Genomic DNA, 23058 nt, shown 5'->3' on the forward strand with positions numbered 1-23058 from the left:
TCAAAACAACACATAAGATGATGTAACACTGAAGACTGGAGTAACGGCTGCTGGAAATTCAGCTTTGCATCACAGTAATAAATTACATTTTTCAATACAATTACATAACAGTTTTTTAAAATTGTAATACAATTTCACATTACTGTTTTTATTGTATGTTTTCATCAAATAAATGTAGCCTTGGTGAGCAGAAGAGACTTTTTTAAAAACATTACAAAATTGTAATTATTCAAAATTTTTGACTGGTAGTGTGTATATACGTTTTTGTGTATGTACTGTTAAATAACATGTGTAAATGTGTTTTAGGGTGGAAGTAGATACAATCGATGGCTATCAGGGCTGAGAAATGGACTACATTATTGTGTATTGTGTGAGAGCCGGCAGTGAAATGGGTTCCATTGGGTAAGTGTAGCCTATACGTATATCACTGTGACTAACTGAAATATGTTTATATCTTTTTTAAAGATTACAGCCCTTCTTACTTTTTAAAGTTTGTTGTAAATTGGCAGAGAATGAATATAACAATTACCAGAGCCAGCTTTATGCACACTCAGAGTAACACACACATTTATACATTTGCTTGTTTCAACCTGCCACAAGTGGTGCTGTTGTGTATTTCTAAGAGCTTTTAAGGATGTTTTAATGCATTTCTGCTGGAATAAAGTCACCGGGGAGCATTGACCTAGGGTGCTAGGGTGCTAGGAGACTCTCAATATAATCAAAACAATGTTTTGAAAAGTAAATCTAAATGAAATTCCTCATTTAGCCAAATCATTTAGCAGATACATTCCAATATATTTGCTGTGTATGGCCCATTGTGAAAAATATACTTGTACAAAGTCCAAACATCACCAAAAATGAGTACACATGGACAACAAGCCATTCTGGGGAAACTTCTGATGCTCATCGGGCAACAGCAGTTTCTAAAAAAATCAGCAATTTATATCAGTATAGATGAAAGTGTAATAATAATGTTGTCCACCAGACAGGATAGGAAATAATTTTGTGTGTCAAAGATTAAAATCTATGTAAATGGTTCAGTAGATTTATTAATAGAATATATCTGCAGGAATTCCTTATATGTAATAATTACCTTCACTTGAAAGATTTGAGCCTCAAGGTTTTATTTTGGTGGAAAGTTTTTGTGACAACAGGTTTACAGATGCTTCTCATTACAAATCTATAGTGCAATGCTGTAATAATTGCTTCACAAATTGTTGGAAATGATGCGAATGTGACAAAGCATTAGTGGCACACATTGAAAATGCTTGTTAAACTCACTGCACATTCAGAAATTGAGTATCCTGCATTTACTGTGAACCGAGCTGCTCTAAGACACTGAGTATTTAAAATCAATATTTTGACAAGTCTAGTTCTTTGTAAAGACTAATGGCCTGATCATTTGGATGATGACGTTCATATTCTTTCTTTTATTAACTGTTTGATTAAAACTGTATTAGTCATTACAGCCATTGTTTTGTCTGGCTTTCAGGCTCATTGTTAGATTGTTTTGAAGAGACCGGAGACAATGTAGTCTGTGTAAACTCCATCGGAGGAGCCGGTGTGCCCGTTATTGTGAATAAACCAGCAGGGCACTTTTTCTCCGTTCTTCACATCCTGTCTGAAATCTTTCTGCCAACCCCCTGTTGACACAGAAGAACGCAGTTTAAGGTAACATCAACCTTTCATGTGCAAACTGTGAAGTGTCTTAAATTCACCTGGTAACTACAAGCTCTTGTTCCTTCACAAACATGATGGCATCTGGTTTGTTTGGATCCTTTCCTGGAAACGGTTCACTTACTTCAAACTCCAATCCATGGTAGAACTGACCTACAGAGAGTTCAGAGCACAGCTATCACAGACGCTGCTGCTTAATAATAAACACACTATAAAAACATTGGCAGCATTTGTGACTTAATATTGATTACCACAAAAATGTTTCCACTTGTCCATTCTTTGGGTTACAGTGGGAGACACACTGACCAATTTGTAAACGTTAAAATACGCAGTTTCTGATGTAAAAACTGTTAACATGATTTTAGTGTGAAAAAAAAAAAATCACTTCAAGTTATATCCAGTTTTATAGATTTGTTGCCTTGAGAACCAAACCCTACAATACCATAAAGCCTAAAACAACTGTGAAACCAGTTAAACAACATTAGAACTTAAATAATAAACCTGCTTTAACAGAACAAACAAGGTAAGTGCTTTTATAAAATTATAAGCTTCATATATGTGATTTTTAAATCTTGATTTTTGTTTTTAAAGAAAAGAAGAAATGTGCTGAAATTATTTTTGTGTTTTTTAACATTACACCAGAGTAGGTAGAGCTTAACCTGCAATGAACCTGGAATATTCCTCTGGGCCTCTTTGGTCGGACCTGACTGAAAAATAAATGTTTTATGTTTTTTTTTAATTTTTTTTTTTTTGATTTGTATGATGCTTGGTGGGATGATGCTTGGTGGGGTTTTTTTTGTCACATTAGCTAATGTGAAAAAAAAAAAAATTGGACATGATTTGGATATGCTGAAGGGTCAGAAAATAGTAACATTTGGTACCTTCACGGTCAAAAATGCCAATGGAAAAAAAAAAAGCTCATAAAAATTAACACACTACCAGTCAAAAGTTCTTGAACAGTAAGATTTTTAAGTTTTTAATTTTTTTTTTTAAGAATTCTCTTCTGCTCATCAAGCCTGCATTTATTTGATCCATAATACAGCAGAAGCAGTAATATTGTGAAATATTTTTACTATATAAAATTACTGCTTTTTATTTGAATATATTTTAAAATTTATTTTATTCCTGTGATCAAAGCCAAATTTTCAGCATCATTACTCTAGCCTTCAATGTCACATTATCCTTCAGAAATCATTCTGATATGCTGATTTGCTGTTCAAGAAACATTTATTATTATTATTATTATTATTATTATTATTATTATTATTATTATTATTATTATTATTATTATTATCAATATTTAAAACAGCTGAGTAAATTAAATTTTTAAGGATTCTTTGATGAAAAGAAAGATCCAAAGATTAGCATTTATCTGAAACATTTTGTAACATTATGCACTAGACCATACAAAAGCTTAAAGTCAGTATAGTTTTTTTTGGAGGGTGGTGGGGGGGATTATAGAAATTAATACTTTTATTTAGCAAGGATGCTTTAAACTGATTGAAAATTATGATAAAGACATTTATAATATTACAAAAGATTTCTATTTCAGATAAATGCTGTTCTTCTGAACTTTCTATTCATCAAAGATGACTGAAAAAATTCTACTCAGCTGTTTTCAACATATTAATAATTATAATAAATGTTTTTGACCAGCAAGTCAGAATATTAGAATGATTTCTAAAGGATCATGTGACTGGAGTAATGATGCTAAAAATTCAGCTACGAAATCACATGAATAAATAACATTTAAAGCATATTCAAATAGAAAACAGCTATTTTAAATAGTAAAAATATTTCAAATTTTTACTGTTTTTGCTGTACTTTGCATCAAATAAATGTAGGCTTGGTGAGCAGAAGAGACTTCTTTAAAAATACTGTGCAAAAACTTTTGACTGGTAGTGTAAATATTGCATAGTATCATAAAATCCCCTCAAAAATTCTAAATAATAACCAAAAAAAAAAAGAGAGTAAATTTTCAAGGCAAAGGTACCAAGTGTGACCCAATAAAATGAAGAGGCCCACAGGGTTAACATGACATACTGTATAAAGTGTGGTAAGTTCTTTAGACATTTTACCAAGCAGGCCGTGGACATTGCTTGAAAAGAGGTGACTGTCCAAGGTGTAGAACCCGAGGTACTGATGATACGGGTGTTTCTGCCAGACTTTGTGCAGGATAATAAGAAACTTGACTGAGTCCCTTAGGGTCACTGTTAAACTGCGATCTTTGACCACCTGCAGATCCATGCTGGAGAAAGAAGGACAACGTTCTGTCAGGATGATGAGTCTTTCCCTGTTCCCTTTTGAAAGGGCTATTTCAGTTAGCTCATAATGACATAATCGAAATAAAGTAAAACAATGATATCCTGCATCTTACTTGGGCCCTTTAACTTTTGCAGTATCAGTCCAGAAGAATTTTGCCTGTTTTCCCTTTTCAGAGACTAAGATCTCCTTTGTGCTCACCATCAGTCTGATACCAAACTTCTCATGAACAATCCCAAAGCGGCCAAAATAGGTCTGCATCTTGTTTCCTGGGATGACTTTCTTATCTCCAATGGTTTGGCCATTGACCACAATACCTGTGGAACACCACCATTTATGTGATTACAAATACAATTACAAATACAAGTCATTATAAGCCATTTATAAGTTGGTTTCTCTGAAATGTTTAGACCCAACATTCCAAAATTCACAACTTATTGTTTCAGTAGAAATGGGATTTTTAATAAAAAAAAAAAAAGTATATATATATATATATATAGTATAGTATATATATATATATACTATATATATATATATATATATATATATATATATAGTATATATATATATATATATATATATATATATATATATATATATATATATATAAACAACTTACAAAGCCAGCGAACTGATCTACTACTTAAGCTTCTACTTTTTCTTCTGAGGCTAAATTTGGATTTCTTCCTAGAGTTTTCAAGCTATAACCACCAAACGTGGATCAGACCTGCAGACCGGTCTGACTCGGGTTGCTGTATCTTTTCTAACTGATCTGACCTATGGTTTTCACTCACACTCAACTGTAATAGAAGGGCTAATATCATAAGAAGAATGCACAAAACTTTACTGGTGAAGGATAGAATGATTATCTCCCTGATTTGCTTTATAATAAATATTTCATTAGAGTTCCTGATGTCCTGTACTGTCAAATTCTGTATATTACTAATACTCATAATATTAACACCAGGCATGCATCAAAAGGATGCTTTTTTACTTCCTGTTTCCTGCAAAGCAATGAACTGTAATGTAAAAAGGAATGAAAATATGGAATGATTTGACATCGGATATTACACATTTTTTAACAAATAAAATTAGTTTTAAAAAATCTTTGAAAAAATCTTTAATGGCAAAATATATAGTAGATTGTTGATTTGGATATTCTGAATAAATTCTGGGTTTGTATGTCTGATTTACTTGACTTTTATTGTTGTTGAATAACGTAGTTTTGTACTTTTTACTTGTTGGGACCCCAAAAAGAGTAGGCACTAGGTAGTGGCTAATGGGGATACAAATAAACAAATGTTAGCAACATGCTAAATCATGTTCAAACATGTTCACAATATGTTAAAACATGCTAACAATGTGCTAAATCATGCTAACAACATGCTAAAACATATTTAAACAGGGAAGCAATGTGATAAATAATTATGTTATAACATGGTGGCAACATGCTAGATCCTGCTAACAATATGGTAAAACATGTTAAAACATGGTAGCAATGTGATAAATCATACTAACCACATGGTAAAAAAAAAACCTAATCATGCTAGCATGATAAAACATGTTAAAAAATGGTTAGCAACGTGATAAATCATACATGGTAAAACATGCTAAAACATGGTAGTAATGTGATAAATCATGCTAACAACATGGTAAAACGTTAAATCATGCTAATGATATTATAAAACATGTTAAAACATGGTAGCAGCATGATAAATCATGCTAACAACATGGTAAAACATGTTCAAACATGCTGACGTGTTAAATCATACTAGCAACATGCTAAAATGTGTTAGCAACCTTTTAAAACATTCTAGCAATGTGCTAATTTTCAGGGTTCAAACATTTCAAAGTTATTTCAAACTTTTAAACAAGGCTTTGTCAAGCCAACATCAAAGTTTGTTTACAAACTTTACTCATCTTGTTAAATCTATCATCCTGTTGGATTGAATGAATCTGCTATGTCAGTATGGACAACCTTTATTTTTATGTTTGTTTTCACGTCACCCTATGTTCTTGTGAAGCTATGCCTTGCTGAATACCACTGGACTTCTCTGATGAAATAGCAAGTTGTTCTCACCTGTAAGTGGGTCTCTAACAAGGTTGAAGATGGTACCAGGTTTGTCATCAATGTTGAAGCACAGAGCATCATTCTGATCTGGCAGCTCAATAATGAAGTGTGGATCTCCATCAACTGTTACATTGGCAAATTGTTAGAAATTGGAAGCTTTACCTACCTTTCACATTGCTAGTGCATAGAGCTTTATATTTACCAAAATATGTGGGTGGAGAGTACTTGGGGTAGCTGGCCGCTACGGTGTAACCTGCAAATAAGACAATGATTGAACTAAAATGAAGGCAACGGAATAGCTCATTTAGTTTGACAATGTCAAATATGAAAAAAGTAAATTAAACTCTCATTTACATTACATCGTTAAGTCGTGACATATCAAATACTGTTCCCAGGTCCAAATCTCAAGTATACTACCTAAACAGCCTTTCATGAGCACTTCATTTATAGTGCACCTTAAAGCTAAGCTAAAAATGACGATGTCCACTACGGTCTCCCTGGGTCACGGCATCAAGGACACTACTATTTTAACAATTTATAACAAGATAATCACTGTCTGGCCAACTCAGATTTTGTTATGAAGATAAAAATTGGGATCATACGTTTTAATAATAGTACAGCGGCATGTTCATGAATTAGCACATTTATTGTTTGCTTTAGGATTTTAGGAGCAATTAACTGGGACCCGTAACTTCACACTTTTATAACCAGATTAACACGTGCCAGTGTGTTATGGCTTACCATATCTTTGGACTTTTCCTCGTTCCTCTGTGAATCAATGTTGATAAAAAGAGTGGTGTCATATTACCGGTTAAACGTAAACTTACATGGTAAATTCATGGAAAACACAATGTCACAATTTTTCTTTTGATTTTCCATTTTTGTTTTAGTCACACCTTCAGTCAGCTTGTCAGCAATAAATGTGTCAGTTTTGGTCTCATCTTCAGGTTTTGTGACGACCATGGAGGTAAGCGGTGTAACAAAGTTGTACTTTAACGAAAGGCGCAGAGCTTCATCAGTGGCATTTCCTTTCTCCTCCGGTGTACCCTTGTCTCTGTCAGAAAATATTTTGTATTATAATTGGATTTGATATAAATCCTTTGGTTAAAAGAATATGAATGATTTCAGACCCAATTAAAATAAGTAAAATCAGTAAAAATTCAGGCAAATTATATTTATACTAGTCATTTTTACATTGAAGTAAAACTATGTAGAGGACTATTTATCCTTGAAAGTTTTAGATAAAGCTTTTTCAAACAGACTTCTTATCCAGTAGCTCCTGGATGGTCAGATATGCCCAAAGACGCTCAGTAAAGTCCCCAAAGATATACTCTTCATCAGGAAATATGGTTTCCCACTTCTGAGTATTTGCTTGACCTTTCAGCTCAAAGTTATTTTCGAACTGTTTCGAAACAAACAAAGTTGGATTAGATTTGCAAGTCCCCAAAACCAATGATGTAAATTCACTAAGAATGATTTTACACAACTAAACATTATTAATGAGGCTACAGTCTATGGATTCACTGGTGATGTAATTTTTCTATTGTTGAAATACTCTCTCCTATCCAGCTTAATACGCAGCAACAACCGGAAGTAAGGCTGATATTGCAACACAGGCTCAACCAATGGTGTGAGTTTGGGGCAGAGCTATCTGTTTGACCAATCAATGGCTAGAGGCACAGAAATTACGCTAAATTATTTGTAATCTTAAAGGCATTTGTATTTTTATTTATTTGTTTATTTTTTCAAACTGACAAGGAGATATTATGATTTTATGCTCACATACATCATACCACCAATGTCCAAATTGCTTATTTATTATACTGGAGCTATGAACTATGTATATGTGTGACATGACAAAGTATTTACTCACCCCTTGTGCGAACACTTCAATTGCGAAGTTGTCTATTTCATTTAAGTCATTAAGTCGGCCAGCAACCATGATCTCAGAGCCGTTGAATAGCTGTTTGAAATGGCTTTTTGTCAGTGAGTTAACTACGTTGTCCGGATATTGAAAACGCACTTCTGAGAGGAGTGGACTTGACACTTCTTCATAAAATCCCTTGGTAACAAATCATTAGCAAACCATTAGCAGTATTTTCTTGAAAGAACACAAAAACATATTATTTAAAGTATAATCACAAATACACTAGATCATTACCAGGGTTGGTTATGGATGCAAATTTCCCAATTTAATTCCAATTCACAAGGTTTTGAGTTGATTTAATCATTTAATTTAATCGTTGCACGTGGGTATATTTCTATGGAAGCTTGTTTTCACCATGGGATTTATCCAGTTTTTTTTTTCTTGCAATTGTGAGGAAAAAAGCAGAGTTAACTATGTACTATGTTAACTTGCAGTTGCAGGTTAACAACTATTTTTTCTCAGAATAGTGAGGGAAAAAAGTCACAGTTACTCTATCCATTTTGTTTTTTGAAATTCTCTGTCAGCTATTCTGTAAATTATTCAGGAAACCTCTAACTTGGTATGTTACAAAATAATACAACGTTAATATATTTTATTAATTGACATTAATTTAACATACATTAATTAGTTCAAAATAAATAAATTAATAAAATTAGAAACTAAATTAACAACAGGGTCTAAACTATACAGTTCAAAGGCTATTTATTTAGCAGATACAATAAACCAAGATTTCCAAAATAGAAAATTACATTTCTTAAATGTAATAAACAATATTGTACATTTTAAAACAAATAAATAAATAAATAATGGTGGTAATACATTAACCTATTTTGTATCAGAAAGTACTAATAAGTGAAATCTTCAAATTTTTTTGAAAAACCGATGTTGAGATTACTTGAATGAAGATAGTGAAAATTACAAGGAATTTAAAGGAATCAATATATTTTGCAAAGACCTCAGTTTCGCTACCTTTAGCTGAAGTGGGGCATCCGAGTCCTCATAAATCCTGCGAACTATGCCATTGTTCTGTTTGCTCAAAGTGTCCAAAAATCCATAATTTGCATTGTTACCAAAAGCCAAACTGAACAGAGTGATATTCCCATCAATGGCTTGACGAATGCTCTCTTGGATCTCAGGAAGAGTTCTCGGATCTAAAAATGAACAAGATTTATGATTCCATCACAGACAACAACAAAAAATAAACAGCCATGAACAGCTGATAGATTAATTAAGTCTGCTCTTGAGCTAAATCTTTCTCGTTCTCATCGGTGTTCTTTAATAAGATAATGGAAATGACACTAGGGCTGTTTCCTGTATGTATCTTTAGGGATACTTCTATGATCCTTAAGGAATATCATGCAAAGTATAAGGTTGTTGGTACATGCATATACATACAAGTGTTTGGTTCCCCATCAGTCAGCAAAATGATCATCAGTACCATGTTCTTTAAGGCTGTATCATTACGCTGCTCTTCATACAACATCTTCACACCATGCATGACAGCATTATGCAATTCAGTACCTGAGGCAAAAACAAAAGTGCTCATGTGACACTTTGGTATTTGATTATTGATAAATAAATAAAAAAAGTTATTTTATCATAATTGCTAGTAAACACGTTATGTCTGCTTAATGTAAACCACACTGAGTGACTTTTGCTGTGCTCATTGCATAGGAGCTTTGGAGATTCTTTTACCAATTTTCAAAGAAGTAATTCATGTGCTTCAACACTGTGCATTGTACTGTTTTGCTTTAAATAATGTTTCCTTGTGGATTGCATACAATTAATCATTTATAATTTGTTTAATGATAAATTCTCTTCCTTGTATATTTCATATTCATACTTACTACCAATAACTTCAATTGTTTTGACATATTCCTGGGCTGCTTTCACATTTTCCGGTGTTGCTTTGCTTAAATGTGGCCGCCATACAACAAAGGTGGTTGAAAATACAATGATGCCAAAGTAGTCCTCCTCTGGGAGTTCACCCAGAATGGTCCCCAGAGCCCCTCTTTAGTCTCATTTCGACAACAAACACAGACCAAAGTCTAAAGTGCTGAGAATATGAAATTGAAAAAGTCTTTTCTCATTTAACAGACATCATAACTCACCTGTGACATTTTATTTCCCACCATAGAGTAGCTGTTGTCTATCACAAAAACAACCATTTTTGGTACTCTTTGAAGATTGGCCGGTGCGAAAAAATGCACAAAGTATCCGTTTACAATCTGTAGATGATAAAAATATTATTTACGTCTTTCTCTTTGTGCTTTTCCAATAAATATTTTGTAGAATGGTTGAACAAATTTAAACTTTAACATATACAGTAGAATGTTAACTAGCAGGCCACAGAAAAGCATTATTTTCATTTGTTCAATTGTCAAGTCTTTATCAGGCATGTCTTTATCATCCTATTGACATTTGACCTGGATATCGCCGATGTCATGAGCACGGTTGACATCATACTTAATGAAGAAATCTCCATCGATGAGTGTCCCGTCACACTCAGTGCATTTCCTCTGTTGATCCAACGTTGGAGAGAAGGACACATGGGCCTGAACAAAGATCAAATTGTTATCATTATTATCACCATTATTATTCTCTAACGGAGATCCTTCTTAGTTACTAGCATTATTTAGTATACTAATAGTGCTTTATACTGGTATAAGTGATATCCGTCCATGCAAAGATATTTGAATCCTCACCTTCTTGTCAGTGACAGTTTTCTCTCCACTAGGGGGAGCAGTTCATTGGTGATGAAAGTACCATAGGCGTCCACAAATGCAATTCCCTGAGGTTCATAAATGTCTGCTATAATCTGTGGGTGGGAGACAAGCCAAGATGTTTTAACAATGACGTGCATTATAGAGCTACAGTATATAATCATATAGATAGGCGGGTTGTTGACAGATCACGTAAATAAATGTTTACATTTTGAAAGGAATAGTTCACTCAAAAATGAAAATTTGCTGAAAATTCCTACCCTTAGACCATCCAAGATGTAGATGAGTTTGTTTCTTCATCAGAACAGATTTGGAAAATCAGCATTGCATCACTTGCTTTCCAATAGATCTTCTGCAGTGGATGGGTGCCGTCAGAATGAGAGTCCAAACACCACAATAATAAGTAATCCACACCAATCCAGTCCATCAATTTATGTATTGTAAGGACAAAAGCTGCATGTTTCCAATACATTAATAAATCCATCAAGAGATTTTGCTTAGGGACCCTTGCTTAGGGCTAAAATTCTGTTCATAATATTGCTTTCTCAAGTGTATCAGCTGTTTGGACTCTCATTCTGACGGCACCCATTCACTGCAGAGGATCCACTGTTGAGCAAGTGATGTAATGCTGAATTTTTCCAATGACGAAACAAACTCCTCTACATCTTGGATGGCCTGACGGAGATTAAATAGTTTTGGGTGAACTATTGTTTTACCATAAAGATTTTAAGTTGAAAGGTTAATTTAAAAATTAAAACGGCGTGTCTATTTACGCTAAGTGCAAATAGCCCGCCTTGTTGGCAGAAGCTATTTACACTAACTCCGGCCACCAACGTGTGATTCGGCTAGGCAACTCTGCAAAAGACAACTAACAGACATCAGCTTTAGTGGAGCAGATGTAAAATGTATGATGTTTTCAAATTTCAAATTGCATCAGAAAAGCATTATTTTCAATGAAAATGAAGAATATAATCAAAAAGTTGAAAATAAAGTATCGGGTAGGGTTAGGATTGGTGTAGGGAGGGCTTTATTGTCCCAATAAGGTGGCATTCATTTAATCATTTGAATTAAAATTACAATTTACACTCAATAAGTTAATATTGTATACTGTTTTACAATGTACTACAATTCTGAGGTGCAGATAATTGCCATTATTTGCAATAAGTAGTAACATTTTAACACAGTGTAAATAGAATGTATTGCTATTTGCCCTTAATAGCATCTATCGCTAAGAAAATATGCTATTTACACTAAATAGCAAATAGCCGCTGCCAAATTAAAATACCACTATTAGTTTTTCACCTTTTTCACTTATTGACAAATTGACAAATTAATTATTTTTTTTTTTTAATAGCCGCTGTGTGGGGTCTCAATTATGATGTTTTATAAAATCTGCTGTGGTTAATAATGAACCTCAAAGTGCTGGACCAGCTGTTTGGGTTTGACTCTGATCATGAGCTCATATTTGCCAAAATGTCGCTGAAGAAGTTCCTCATGGGTGAGAATAAATGTGACACTGCTTCTGCGGCGACATTCACAGTAACAGAAAACTTCTCCATTTTTCTGCCCGAAGCCCTCTGGAACACCAGAACACCAGTTAGTTAGTAGTACATTTACCACAAACAGTTTTAAAAGTTCACTAGACTTCTTGTGTTTATTTTTTTCTTCTCACTTGACTAAACCAGCAGTCTGGCCAGATGACACGGCCTTCTGATACTGCTGCTTTGCCTTCTCTTTTTCTTTCACCACACCTATGTATGTCTTGCCATCAATCTCCCTGAAAATCCAAAAAAAAAAAAAAAAAAAATGGGGGTCACAACATGCTGCAATCATTTCTGAAACTGAGTCCCTCTTATTTTAAAATCAATCAGATGGAAAAGGACTGACATGCTGAAGTTGGTGATGAAGGAGGTCTTGGGTAACTCCACCTCAAAGGACACTTCCTGTGAGATGTTGGCCTTATTGAGAGCTTTAGTGGTCATGACCGTATGGGCAAAACGTGATGTCACCTTGCATTCCACCTTCACGCCCTGCACCGCAATCTGAAAGACAGAGAGAATATAAACGTACAGAGGCAAACAAAGAGTGTCATTTGCTGTCTAAACGATATATACAAATGTGGTTACACTTTACATTAAGGTGTCCTTGTAACAGTGTAATTATGCATTTAAGTACTAATTCATATTAATTAACTACACATACTATATGTTTAGGATTAGGGTTTGGCTTAGGGTTTAATAAAATAAATATATATATATATTTTTAAATTAACTAAATCATTAGCCAAGTGTTTTAAGGATCAGATCAGGTAAAAATAACCCAAGAATTGCCCATATTCATTTCTAATAAACATTTAAATCACAAAGTCTTGACAGACAAACTTGAGTGAAATGTAACTAGAGTTCCCACCTCACCACTGCTCACGCTTCGCTTCTGTGGTGAGACAATTAAAACATTTTTTAAATGGCGACAAGATTTAGATGTAAAAAGATTGTGTATATTTAAAGCTTGGCCCCCTTGATTGAGAACCACTGCCTTGTTGGCATAGCAGACTTTTATCAACATTGTTGCAATACCTTTAAGATTCTGGTCATGCTTGTATCACTGACCTGGGGGGAGATAAGAGGATGCATTACTGCACATGTACACATGCACAGATACACCCAAAAGTGGTGCTTCTGGCCTGGATAAGTGACCTTTTTGTAAGATATTTATTTATTTTATATTTTAGTTTGTCATTTAATTTGGCCCGTGGCATAAATTATCAACTATGGTGTGTCTGACCCAACTCAAGTATATTCTGATTCTTCAAGACTATACAAGATCAGGTAATAGCCTTCCATTAAGCAAACAAAAACAACAACAACAACACTCAGAAATAAAGGTACAACAGCTGTCTCTGGGGTGGTACCTTTTCAAAAGGTACACTTTTGTACCTATTAGGTTCTAATATGTACACTTTAAGTACCAGTATGTACCTTAAAGGTACCAAAATGGACCCTTTAGGTACAAATAAGTACCTTTTGAAAAGGTACTGCCCCAGTGACAGCTGCTGTACCTTTATTTCTGAGAGTGAACAAATATCAGCAGGATTGCAAATGTGATATCACTTTTTTTCTACAGTTCAAATAAACAATAGGTTTATTATATTAACTGACCATTTCTAGACATTGTCAATCTTGACTATTCCTGCTCTATTTTATCAAATAAAATAGTTCCAAACAAAGCAGTCTCCTCTTGATGGTGTTCTTGAACATGTATGATGATTAAATTATGATGAATATTTTCCCATATTGATAATGAAGACATACTGTAGCTCAGAATGTTACTGAGTTAATGCCTATAAGCTACAAAACATGAGTGAATGACAATAAAACCAGACCTACCCATTGTTCATTTCCCTTTGAGATGACCAGGGTCTCAAAAGACCCTGAAGAGAAACTTATGCACACAAATACGCAGAATATCCACCCTGCAGACATGATGCACCGTCTACTCTATCACATTCAGGACTTTTGAACACTTTAAAACCACAGTATACACTTTGTACCAGAGCAAATATTTATTTGAGTGGGAGTAGGGATTTGTGATCTTTGTTCCTAAATTATTGATCAGTACTGAACATATGCAACATGGTATTTCACTCTTAAAAATAAAGGTGCTTCAAAAGGTTCTTCAAGCGATGCCATAGATGAACCATTTTTGGTCCCACAAAGAACCATTCAGCCAAAGGTTCTTTAAAGACCAACTCTTTCTTACCTTTTTATAATGTGAAGAACCTTATTTAACCACTAAGAACCTTTTGTGAAACAGAAAGGTTCTTCAGATGTTAAAGGTTCTTTATGGAACCATTTAGACTAAAAGGTTCTTCTATGGCATTGCGAAGCACCTTTATTTTTAACAGTGTATATTGTTCTTGCTCAAGTAATTTATTTATTTATTTATTTTTTAATCAATGAATTTCTGTTCATGTTAGTCTTTGGAGGTAAAGATGGAGGATGGAAACACAAGACATGTTTGGACAGGCAGTTTATTTTGTAGTCACAGAATGCCAGTATATATATGTAAAAAAAAAAACAATAAATAATAATACTATCATTAACAGCTTTTTAAACCAGCTTTGTCAGATTTCGCATTTTTTCCAAATAAACCCATTACATCTTATATACTTCAGACTAAATGAAAGCTAACATGTACTTTGTGTCCAGTGCAAAGGTCAGTTGAGTGACAGATGTTGTCTATGTTGTTTTGAAGAGACCAGAGACGATGTAGTCTGTGTGAACTCCATCGAGGAGCCCGGTGCCGTTATTGTGAATGAACCAGCAGGGCACATTTTCTCCATTCCTCACGTCTTGTCTGAAATCTCTCTTCCATCCCCTGGAGTTGTGTGGGATTGAATGAAAATCTGAATTAATTTTCAGTCTCTCTTGAGGTGCAAATTCAACAATGCATTTTATGTTCATCTTCATTCACCTGGTAACCGTGAGCTTGTTTCCTTTCACAAACATGTTGGCATCTTGTTTATCAGGGTCCTTTCTCCTGGAAAACAAGTCACTGACCTCAAAGTTCACGCCATGGTAGAACTGACCTGCAGTAAAAAAAAAAAAAAAAAGTGTCTAAAGAAAGCTTTTGTTAAAGAGATAGTTCACCCAAAGATAAAAATTGCTGTTCTTTTGATTACCCTCAGGCCATCAAAGATGTAGGTCACTTATATTTATTTTTTATTTTTTTGCATGGATAATGCACTTAATTAACTGGAAATAAATAAATAAAAGTGTGGAGTGTTGTACTCTTAATGCACTGTAGCAGCTTTACTTGCAAACGTTACTTACCAAAGGGAAGAGGCTTTCAAACTCTGATGCTGGATGTCAAAATAAACCTTAGTAATTCATGCCCTAGACCTGGAAAGTTACTGTCCAGCAAACTTCAGTTCCAACCCTGCTTCAACAAACTGCCTGTAATAATCAAGTAACCCTGAAAACCTCAATGAACTGATTCGGTTGTGTCTGAAATCTGCCGGATGGTACAGTCGCTCTCCAGGAACAGGTTTGTATAGTGCACAGTATATAGTACGTCATTTGTCACACAACTAAAGAGTCGTGAAATGTTTGGAAAGACAAGAAAACTTGAATGTGGGGATGATCAAAGATTCAAATGATAATTTTTAAAAGTCATAACATAGTCTCTGTTAAGGAGATCTAACCAATCAGGGACCACTTTATGAATGACGTTGGTAAAGGACGATAGGTGGCGAGCTAGAAACTTCCCGACCTCTCCTGTCAGAGAGCGGGAGTAAGAGAATGAATGCGTGTTCCTGAGTTCCTGATATTAATCATTGAAGTTTGCCTAATTTGTGTGCGTTTATGCAAAAATGTAAGTCTATATACTTCTTTGTGATATTTAATATAGTTATCCTGCCCTGTTACAGTTTTATTTTATGGAAATTAGCGAGTTGTTTGTCTCCTCAGAGTTCTCCGAATTCACGCTGACGTAGTTACCATAAATATAATAGATTATGCATATAAAGTTATTTATTCACTTTATTCCTTATGTATCATCGATTTGGTGTAACATAACTCAGTTAATAAGTGTTTAGATATTGATTTCATCATATTCTCCGTAATCCCGTTCAGATACGATGATTACTCAGCACTTTATAACAGACACGGAGAATTTGCAAATCACTGTTATACATGCTGATTGCGCCATCTAAAGGGCAATTTAAGTATTGTAGTTAACTAAGAATTGTATTAGATGTAAATTATCATGTATGTATGTTGTCATTATATTATTGTAATATGTTATTTATTTGTTTATTTCAGACCACACATTTACAACAGTAAAGTCAGAATGTTCTGAATCCTGTGCCGTGTTTTTATTGACACCCTGAGGCGAGCACAATCTCCTGATCAGCACAATAGTTCAAACTTCCCTACAATGTGGTCCTTCGAGCCGGATGTGTGCTTACCATAGGTACAGGATGTCAGAGCAACCTTCCTTTAATAGTGTGCGCCCACGACGCAGAACCCAGCCTCCAGCCTATCTCAGGGACTATGAGGTACAATGTCATATGCAAACCAACTGATCCAGTTATAACCAGCCCCATGCAGCATTCAAATGTACAAGTAGAGGAGCCACAACAAAGTACAAGGAGAGACAAGCCTAGAATATCACTCTCTGATCGTAGTGACTTTCCCTTTTCAAGTTCACAACCTTACATCACTAAAGCAGTAGCTGGAGCCATGAGTACTCTGGATTCCTGTGTTGACAGACAACCTGATGGACAGTGGTCTACCACACTGCACTATGAAAGTGATGCAGAGGAGGAGCATTTGCTACAAGAGGATGAGTCTTCATTCATATTGTTTAGACACAGGTTGGAGGTTCAAGACCTGAAAAGGGAGAATATGCAGCTAAGTGAAGCTCAGATGGTTCTTAAAGAGGAAATTCGGCAGTTACAGACCCTCCACAAAGATATGCAGAATTTGAGGCTGCAGCAGCAGTCAGCCTTACCAGCACCTCAACCGCAGCAAACCAGTGCAATTCCAGTGCCATTCCCTAGAACCATTTATAGACAACTTGAGGTAACAGCACCAAGTCCAGTGCCCTACATTCCACAACCTACTCCACGCAGACCCCAAGCACCACTTAGGGAGAGTTCATTTAAGCCAGGTGCAGACACATATGCCTACAAGTCCAGACCACAGCCTGCTACCGCCCATAATCTGCCATATTCTTCTCCCACGGGGCTGCCTCAGAGCACTGTATGTCCATAGACTTCCTACAGGGGCCCACAACCAACGATTCCATATTTCACCCATCATGACCCCAGCAAGTTCGCTCGTCTAAAGTTGGCCCTTGACAATCTGCTTCCTGATGATGCAACTGAGCTATTCAAGTATCAGGTCCTTTTAGATCATCTGAAATTTGAATAGGCCCGTCTAATTGCAGACTCATTCCTCAATTCCCCTTGGCCATACACAGACACTATGACTGCACTTACTGACAGATTTGGAAGACCTCACCAGTTAGCCTTAACTAAAATAGCAGCGGTCATGGATGCCCCTGATGTTCAGCCTGGAGATTTGGCCAGTTTTGATAGGTTTGCCCTTCAAATCCAAGCTCTTGTGGGTCTCCTGAAGACATTAGGTCCTGAAGGTAATGTGGAATTACAATGTGGTTCACATGTAGCCCCGCCTGCTCACTAAACTTCCCTCAGATTTACGTGCCTCCTTCAGACGACACATGCCCTATCAGTCTGGTGCAGTCTACACTCTACTGGATTTAGCAGAGTGGCTCAAGTTTGAATCCTGGTGCCAAGATTGTGATGACCTATATCAAAGAAAGGATCAGAGATGTAGAATAGTGCAAACAAAATCAAGCTCAGTAGTAAACCCTAGACTTGCCACTGTTCTTCATGGAGCTGATCAAACCCCTAACACAGCTACACAGGTACTGTCACCCTCGAAGCAGTCCAACCCAGGCCAGAGGCTTGAACAGAGTAGGGTGTTGTGCCCATATTGTGACAGTACAGAACACTTCCTAAGCCAGTGCACCACCTTCCAGAAATTCAGTAAAGAAGAGATGATTAAATGGATCAAAAGACAACAACCGTTGCTGGAAATGTGGGCAGTCACACTTAGCGAAAAATTGCACCCTGAAAAAGCCCTGTCGCTTATGTAATGGGAAACACCTTCAAATCCTACATGAGGTGAAACGACCGATCACAGACAGAGGGCACCTGCTTGGTGAGCTCCACAAATAAAACCCTGTACCTAGACAGGCCTGAAGGTTCCAAGCATGTTCTTCTGAAAGTGATTCCTGTTGTGCTACAACACAAGAATAAAACCCTAAACACCTACGCAGTGCTCGATGATGGATCCGAAAGAACCATGTTACTTCCAGCAGCAGTTCAGAAACTAGGACTTAAGGGACAGACAGAGGACCTAGCATTAAGAACAATTCGACAAGATGTCAAGAAAAAACTCATTGGAGCCTCAGTTTCCTTTAGGGTGCGCTCAATATCACAGCCTCAACGGAGCTACCAAATCCAGAATGCCTTACCTCTGAGCACTTAAGTCTGGCTGAGCACTCCTACCCCATCTCAATGCTCCAGCAGAAATATCAACACCTGAAAAGGATTCCATTGCAGCCCATCCACAGAGCATGTCCCCTTCTTCTAATAGGAGCAGATCATCCCCACCTGATTACACCCATTGAGCCTGTACTTCTCGGGCCCCCTGGAGGTCCAGCAGCAATCAGAACCAGACTAGGTTGGACATTACAAGGCCCAACACGCTTTCTAGAGCAACAGCTCCCCACCTCAGCAATGTTTACATATCTCTGTCAACCCTCAAATGGAAGAACTTTTCCGGAATGTGGAGAGACTTTGGCAAGGTGATGTCATCCCACATAAGAACGAGAGATTGGCTGTACGATCAAAACAAGATCAGATGGCAATGGACTTGTTACAAGCCAGAACCACCAGAGTCATGGTAGATGGAGTAAACCGCTATGCAAACACCGTTGCTAAGGAAAGCTAATATGCCTCACCTTCATGCCACGAAGGACTCCGTCATGCCCAACCTGAGAAGCACAGAGCGACGACTGGCAAAGGGATCCTGTGAAGGCAGCTACGTACAATGAAGAGATCAAGAAACTGGAGAATTCTGGCTATGTAGTTAAGCTCACCATGGACTCTGTGACCACTGGAGGAGAATCGTGGTTTATTCCCCACCACATGGTTCAACATAATGGAAAAAACCGTGTGGTGTTCAACTGCTCCTTTGAACACAAGGGTCAAAACCTGAACCACTACCTCCTTGCCGGACCTACTCTCAGCCCTTCCCTTTTGGGAGTACTGTTGCGTTTAAGGGAGCATACTGTTGCAGTAAGTGGAGATATAAAGGGTATGTTTCATCAGGGTCCGCCTACTGCCTGATGACAAACATCTCCTCCGATTTTGTCTGGCTTGATCTTGAACCCAGTAACCCTCCCAGCATTTATGAGTGGCAAGTGTTACCCTTTGGCAAAACCTGCAGCCCCTGCTGTGCCATTTATGCTGTACAGCGCCATGCTTTGGAGAACACGCAAAAAGATGACACCCTCAGATCAATAGTTGAACGGAACTTTTACATAGACAACTGCCTCAAGAGTGTAAGGTTCCCTGATGATGCCAAACAGTTGGTGGATGGTTTACGTGGCCTTCTTAGCAGTGGTGGGTTTGAGATTCGTCAGTGGGCCTGCAACATACCAAATGTAATTGATCACCTTCCTAGAGAGGCTCGTTCAGACAGCATTGAGCTTTGGCTATCACATGACAAGGTCGAACCACATGAATCCACTCTTGGCTTGAGATGGAATTATGACGCAGACATCCTCGGTTACAAACACCGCCCAGTACCAAAAAACACACCCACTCTACGACACATTTATAAGGTGACAGCAAGCCAATACGACCCTCTTGGATTCATTCTCCCTTTCACCTCCCGTGCTAAAATTCTGATCCAACAGTTGTGGAACAAACAAAGAGATTGGGACGACCCCATGTTGCCAACAGACCTATTGAAAGCCTGGAATGAGTGGGAGAATGAGCTCCCCATCCTTTCTGAAATTACACTTCCACGGTGCTATGTTTCAGCAGATATGGACAAACCCAATGTTACAAGACAAATTCATATCTTCTGTGATGCTTCAGAACAAGCGTATGGCTCTGTTTCATACCTCAGAACTGAAGATGAAGAGGGTAAAATTCAGCTTGCATTCCTGATCGCCAGATCCAAAGTTGCCCCCAAACGCAAACAAACTGTTCAGAGACTCGAGCTATGTGCAGCTCTTACTGGTGCCCAACTATCCAAGTTGCTAGAAAACGAACTCACAATTGATATCAACCGAGTGGTCTTGTGGTCTGATTCGACCACAGTTCTTTCATGGATAAAATCTGAATCCTGCACCTTTAAAGTCTTTGTAGGGACTAGGATAGCAGAAATTCAAGACCTAACTGACCAACATGAATGGCGATATGTAGACTCTCCTAGAAACCCTGCAGATGATCTCACAAGGGGGCGCCACCTAATAGAGCTTGCAACACCAAACAGATGGAGTCAAGGCCCACCATTCTTACTACAAGCCGAATCCAAGTGGCCAACTATGCCAACCTTTAAAACCCCTGAGGATGAAGTGGAAAAGAGGAAAAGTGTATTCTGTGGTGTCTCAAGAATGTCAAATCCCTTAGAACCCAGTGAGTACAGTTCCTGGAAAGACCTAGTTGAAGCCACAGTCCAGCACAGCCAAAGTGACTTAAACCAATCCAGCTCACCTACAGCTAAAGACTATGTGACCGCAGAACGTCTCATCTTCCAAAATATTCAACAAACCAGCTACCCAGATGAATATGAACGACTGAAAGCTGGTAAGCCTGTATCCACTACAAGCCGCTTACTCACTTTAGCCCCAGAGTTTGACGAATCCAGTCAACTTATACGGGTCGGAGGACGTCTACGTCGGGCTGAAGGTCTAGAACTCCAGACAATTCACCCAATAGTTCTGGATCCTCACCATCCGGCAACCAAACTACTCATACAGGACTATGACAGTAAGTTGTGTCACCCCGGACCGGAACGGGTATTTGCTGAAATGAGGAGAAATGTGTGGATACTAAGAGGTCGTGAGGCAATCCGAAAATCCCAACACAACTGCATAGAATGTCGTAAGTGGAAGGCAAAACCTCAGGTCCCTAAAATGGCTGATTTACCTCCAACACGTCTGAGACTCCACAAAACCTCCCTTTTACAGCACTGGTATGGATTGTTTTGGGCCCTTCCAAATCAAGATAGGCAGACGCTGTGAAAAAAGATGGGGTATAATCTTCAAGTGTCTCACGACTCGATGTGTACACATTGAGCTTCTCACATCTATAGACACAGATTCCTTCCTTATGGCTCTGAGAAGATTTATAGCACGCCGAGGCACTCCCTCTGAACTGCTGTCTGACCAGGGCACTAACTTCCAGGGTGGTGAGAGGGAGAGCTAAGAGAGGCCCTAAAAAATTGTAGTCAAGAGCTTCAACAACGTCTCGCCAAACAGAAAATCACATTCCTCTTCAACCCTCCTAATGCTCCTCACTTTGGTGGCATCTGGGAAAGAGAGATCCGATCCCTTAAAAATGCCCTTCGTACAGTAGTAGGTGCACAAACAGTGACAGAAGAAGTGCTTCAAACAGTGCTTATTGAGATAGAGGGAATTCTCAATAGTAAGCCCCTTGGATATGTCTCTTCCAACATAGCTGATTTGGACCCGGTTACCCCAAATCTCCTGCTCATGGGGCGGCCAGACAGCTCTCTACCTCAAGTGACATACCCTGCTAACGAACTCATAGGACGACGCCGATGGAGACAGAGCCAAGTCCTCACTGATCATTTCTGGTCAAGCTTTGTGAGACACTACTTGCCTAACCTCCAACTGCGACACAAATGGCATACAGAAACTAAAAACCTTGCAGTTGGAGCTGTCGTAATGTTGGTTGACCCTCAACTACCACGGGCCCTCTGGTTAATCGGGAGAGTGGTCAGGACATTCCCTGGAGCAGATGGACAAGTAAGGTCTGTAGAGGTCCAAGTTAAGGGTCGACTATATACACGGCCTGTTACCCGTCTCATTACCCTACCAGAGATTGCTGATGAGAAGGACACCAACATCAAACTCACAGGCTCTTAACTTAGATTGAGAAACAAATGTGTCCCGCATATTTGGGGGCGGCATTGTTATGGTTTTTTTTTTTATAAGTGGAGACTTTATGAATGACGTTGGTAAAGGACGATAGGTGGCGAGCTAGAAACTTCCCGACCTCTCATGTCAGCGAGCGGAGTAAGAGAATGAATGCGTGTTCCTGAGTTCCTGATATAATCATTGAAGTTTGCCTAATTTGTGTGCGTTTATGCAAAAATGTAAGTCTATATACTTCTTTGTGATATTTAATATAGTAGATCCTGCCCTGTTACAGTTTTATTTTATGGAAATTAGCGAGTTGTTTGTCTCCTCAGAGTTCTCTGAATTCACGCTGACGTAGTTACCATAAATATAATAGATTATGCATATAAAGTTATTTATTCACTTTATTCCTTATGTATCATCGATTTGGTGTAACATAACTCAGTTAATAAGTGTTTAGATATTGATTTCATCATATTCTCCGTAATCCCGTTCAGATACGATGATTACTCAGCACTTTATAACAGACACGGAGAATTTGCAAATCACTGTTATACATGCTGATTGCGCCATCTAAAGGGCAATTTAAGTATTGTAGTTAACTAAGAATTGCATTAGATGTAAATTATCATGTATGTATGTTGTTATTATATTATTGTAATATGTTATTTATTTGTTTATTTCAGACC

General features: G+C 37.3%; 1 protein-coding gene across 1 annotated transcript; it reads right to left on the reverse strand.

The window, feature by feature from the left end:
* Positions 1 to 1500: 1500 nt before the first annotated feature.
* Positions 1501 to 14200, reverse strand: LOC109056694 (inter-alpha-trypsin inhibitor heavy chain H3-like). Its single transcript, XM_042733421.1, is given in 24 exon segments — positions 1501 to 1642; positions 1719 to 1830; positions 3756 to 3925; positions 4055 to 4256; positions 6020 to 6133; positions 6213 to 6263; positions 6752 to 6778; positions 6907 to 7064; positions 7273 to 7412; positions 7884 to 8072; positions 8907 to 9088; positions 9333 to 9458; positions 9785 to 9946; positions 10045 to 10165; positions 10364 to 10492; positions 10643 to 10666; positions 10669 to 10755; positions 12074 to 12183; positions 12186 to 12235; positions 12333 to 12437; positions 12548 to 12702; positions 13070 to 13093; positions 13237 to 13269; positions 14047 to 14200. Coding segments are annotated over 24 exon segments (2709 nt in total). The 5' UTR covers positions 14143 to 14200.
* Positions 14201 to 23058: the final 8858 nt, after the last annotated feature.

The sequence above is a fragment of the Cyprinus carpio genome, chromosome B11 (genome assembly GCF_018340385.1).
Source record: "Cyprinus carpio isolate SPL01 chromosome B11, ASM1834038v1, whole genome shotgun sequence".
NCBI classification, from domain to species: Eukaryota; Metazoa; Chordata; class Actinopteri; order Cypriniformes; family Cyprinidae; genus Cyprinus; species Cyprinus carpio.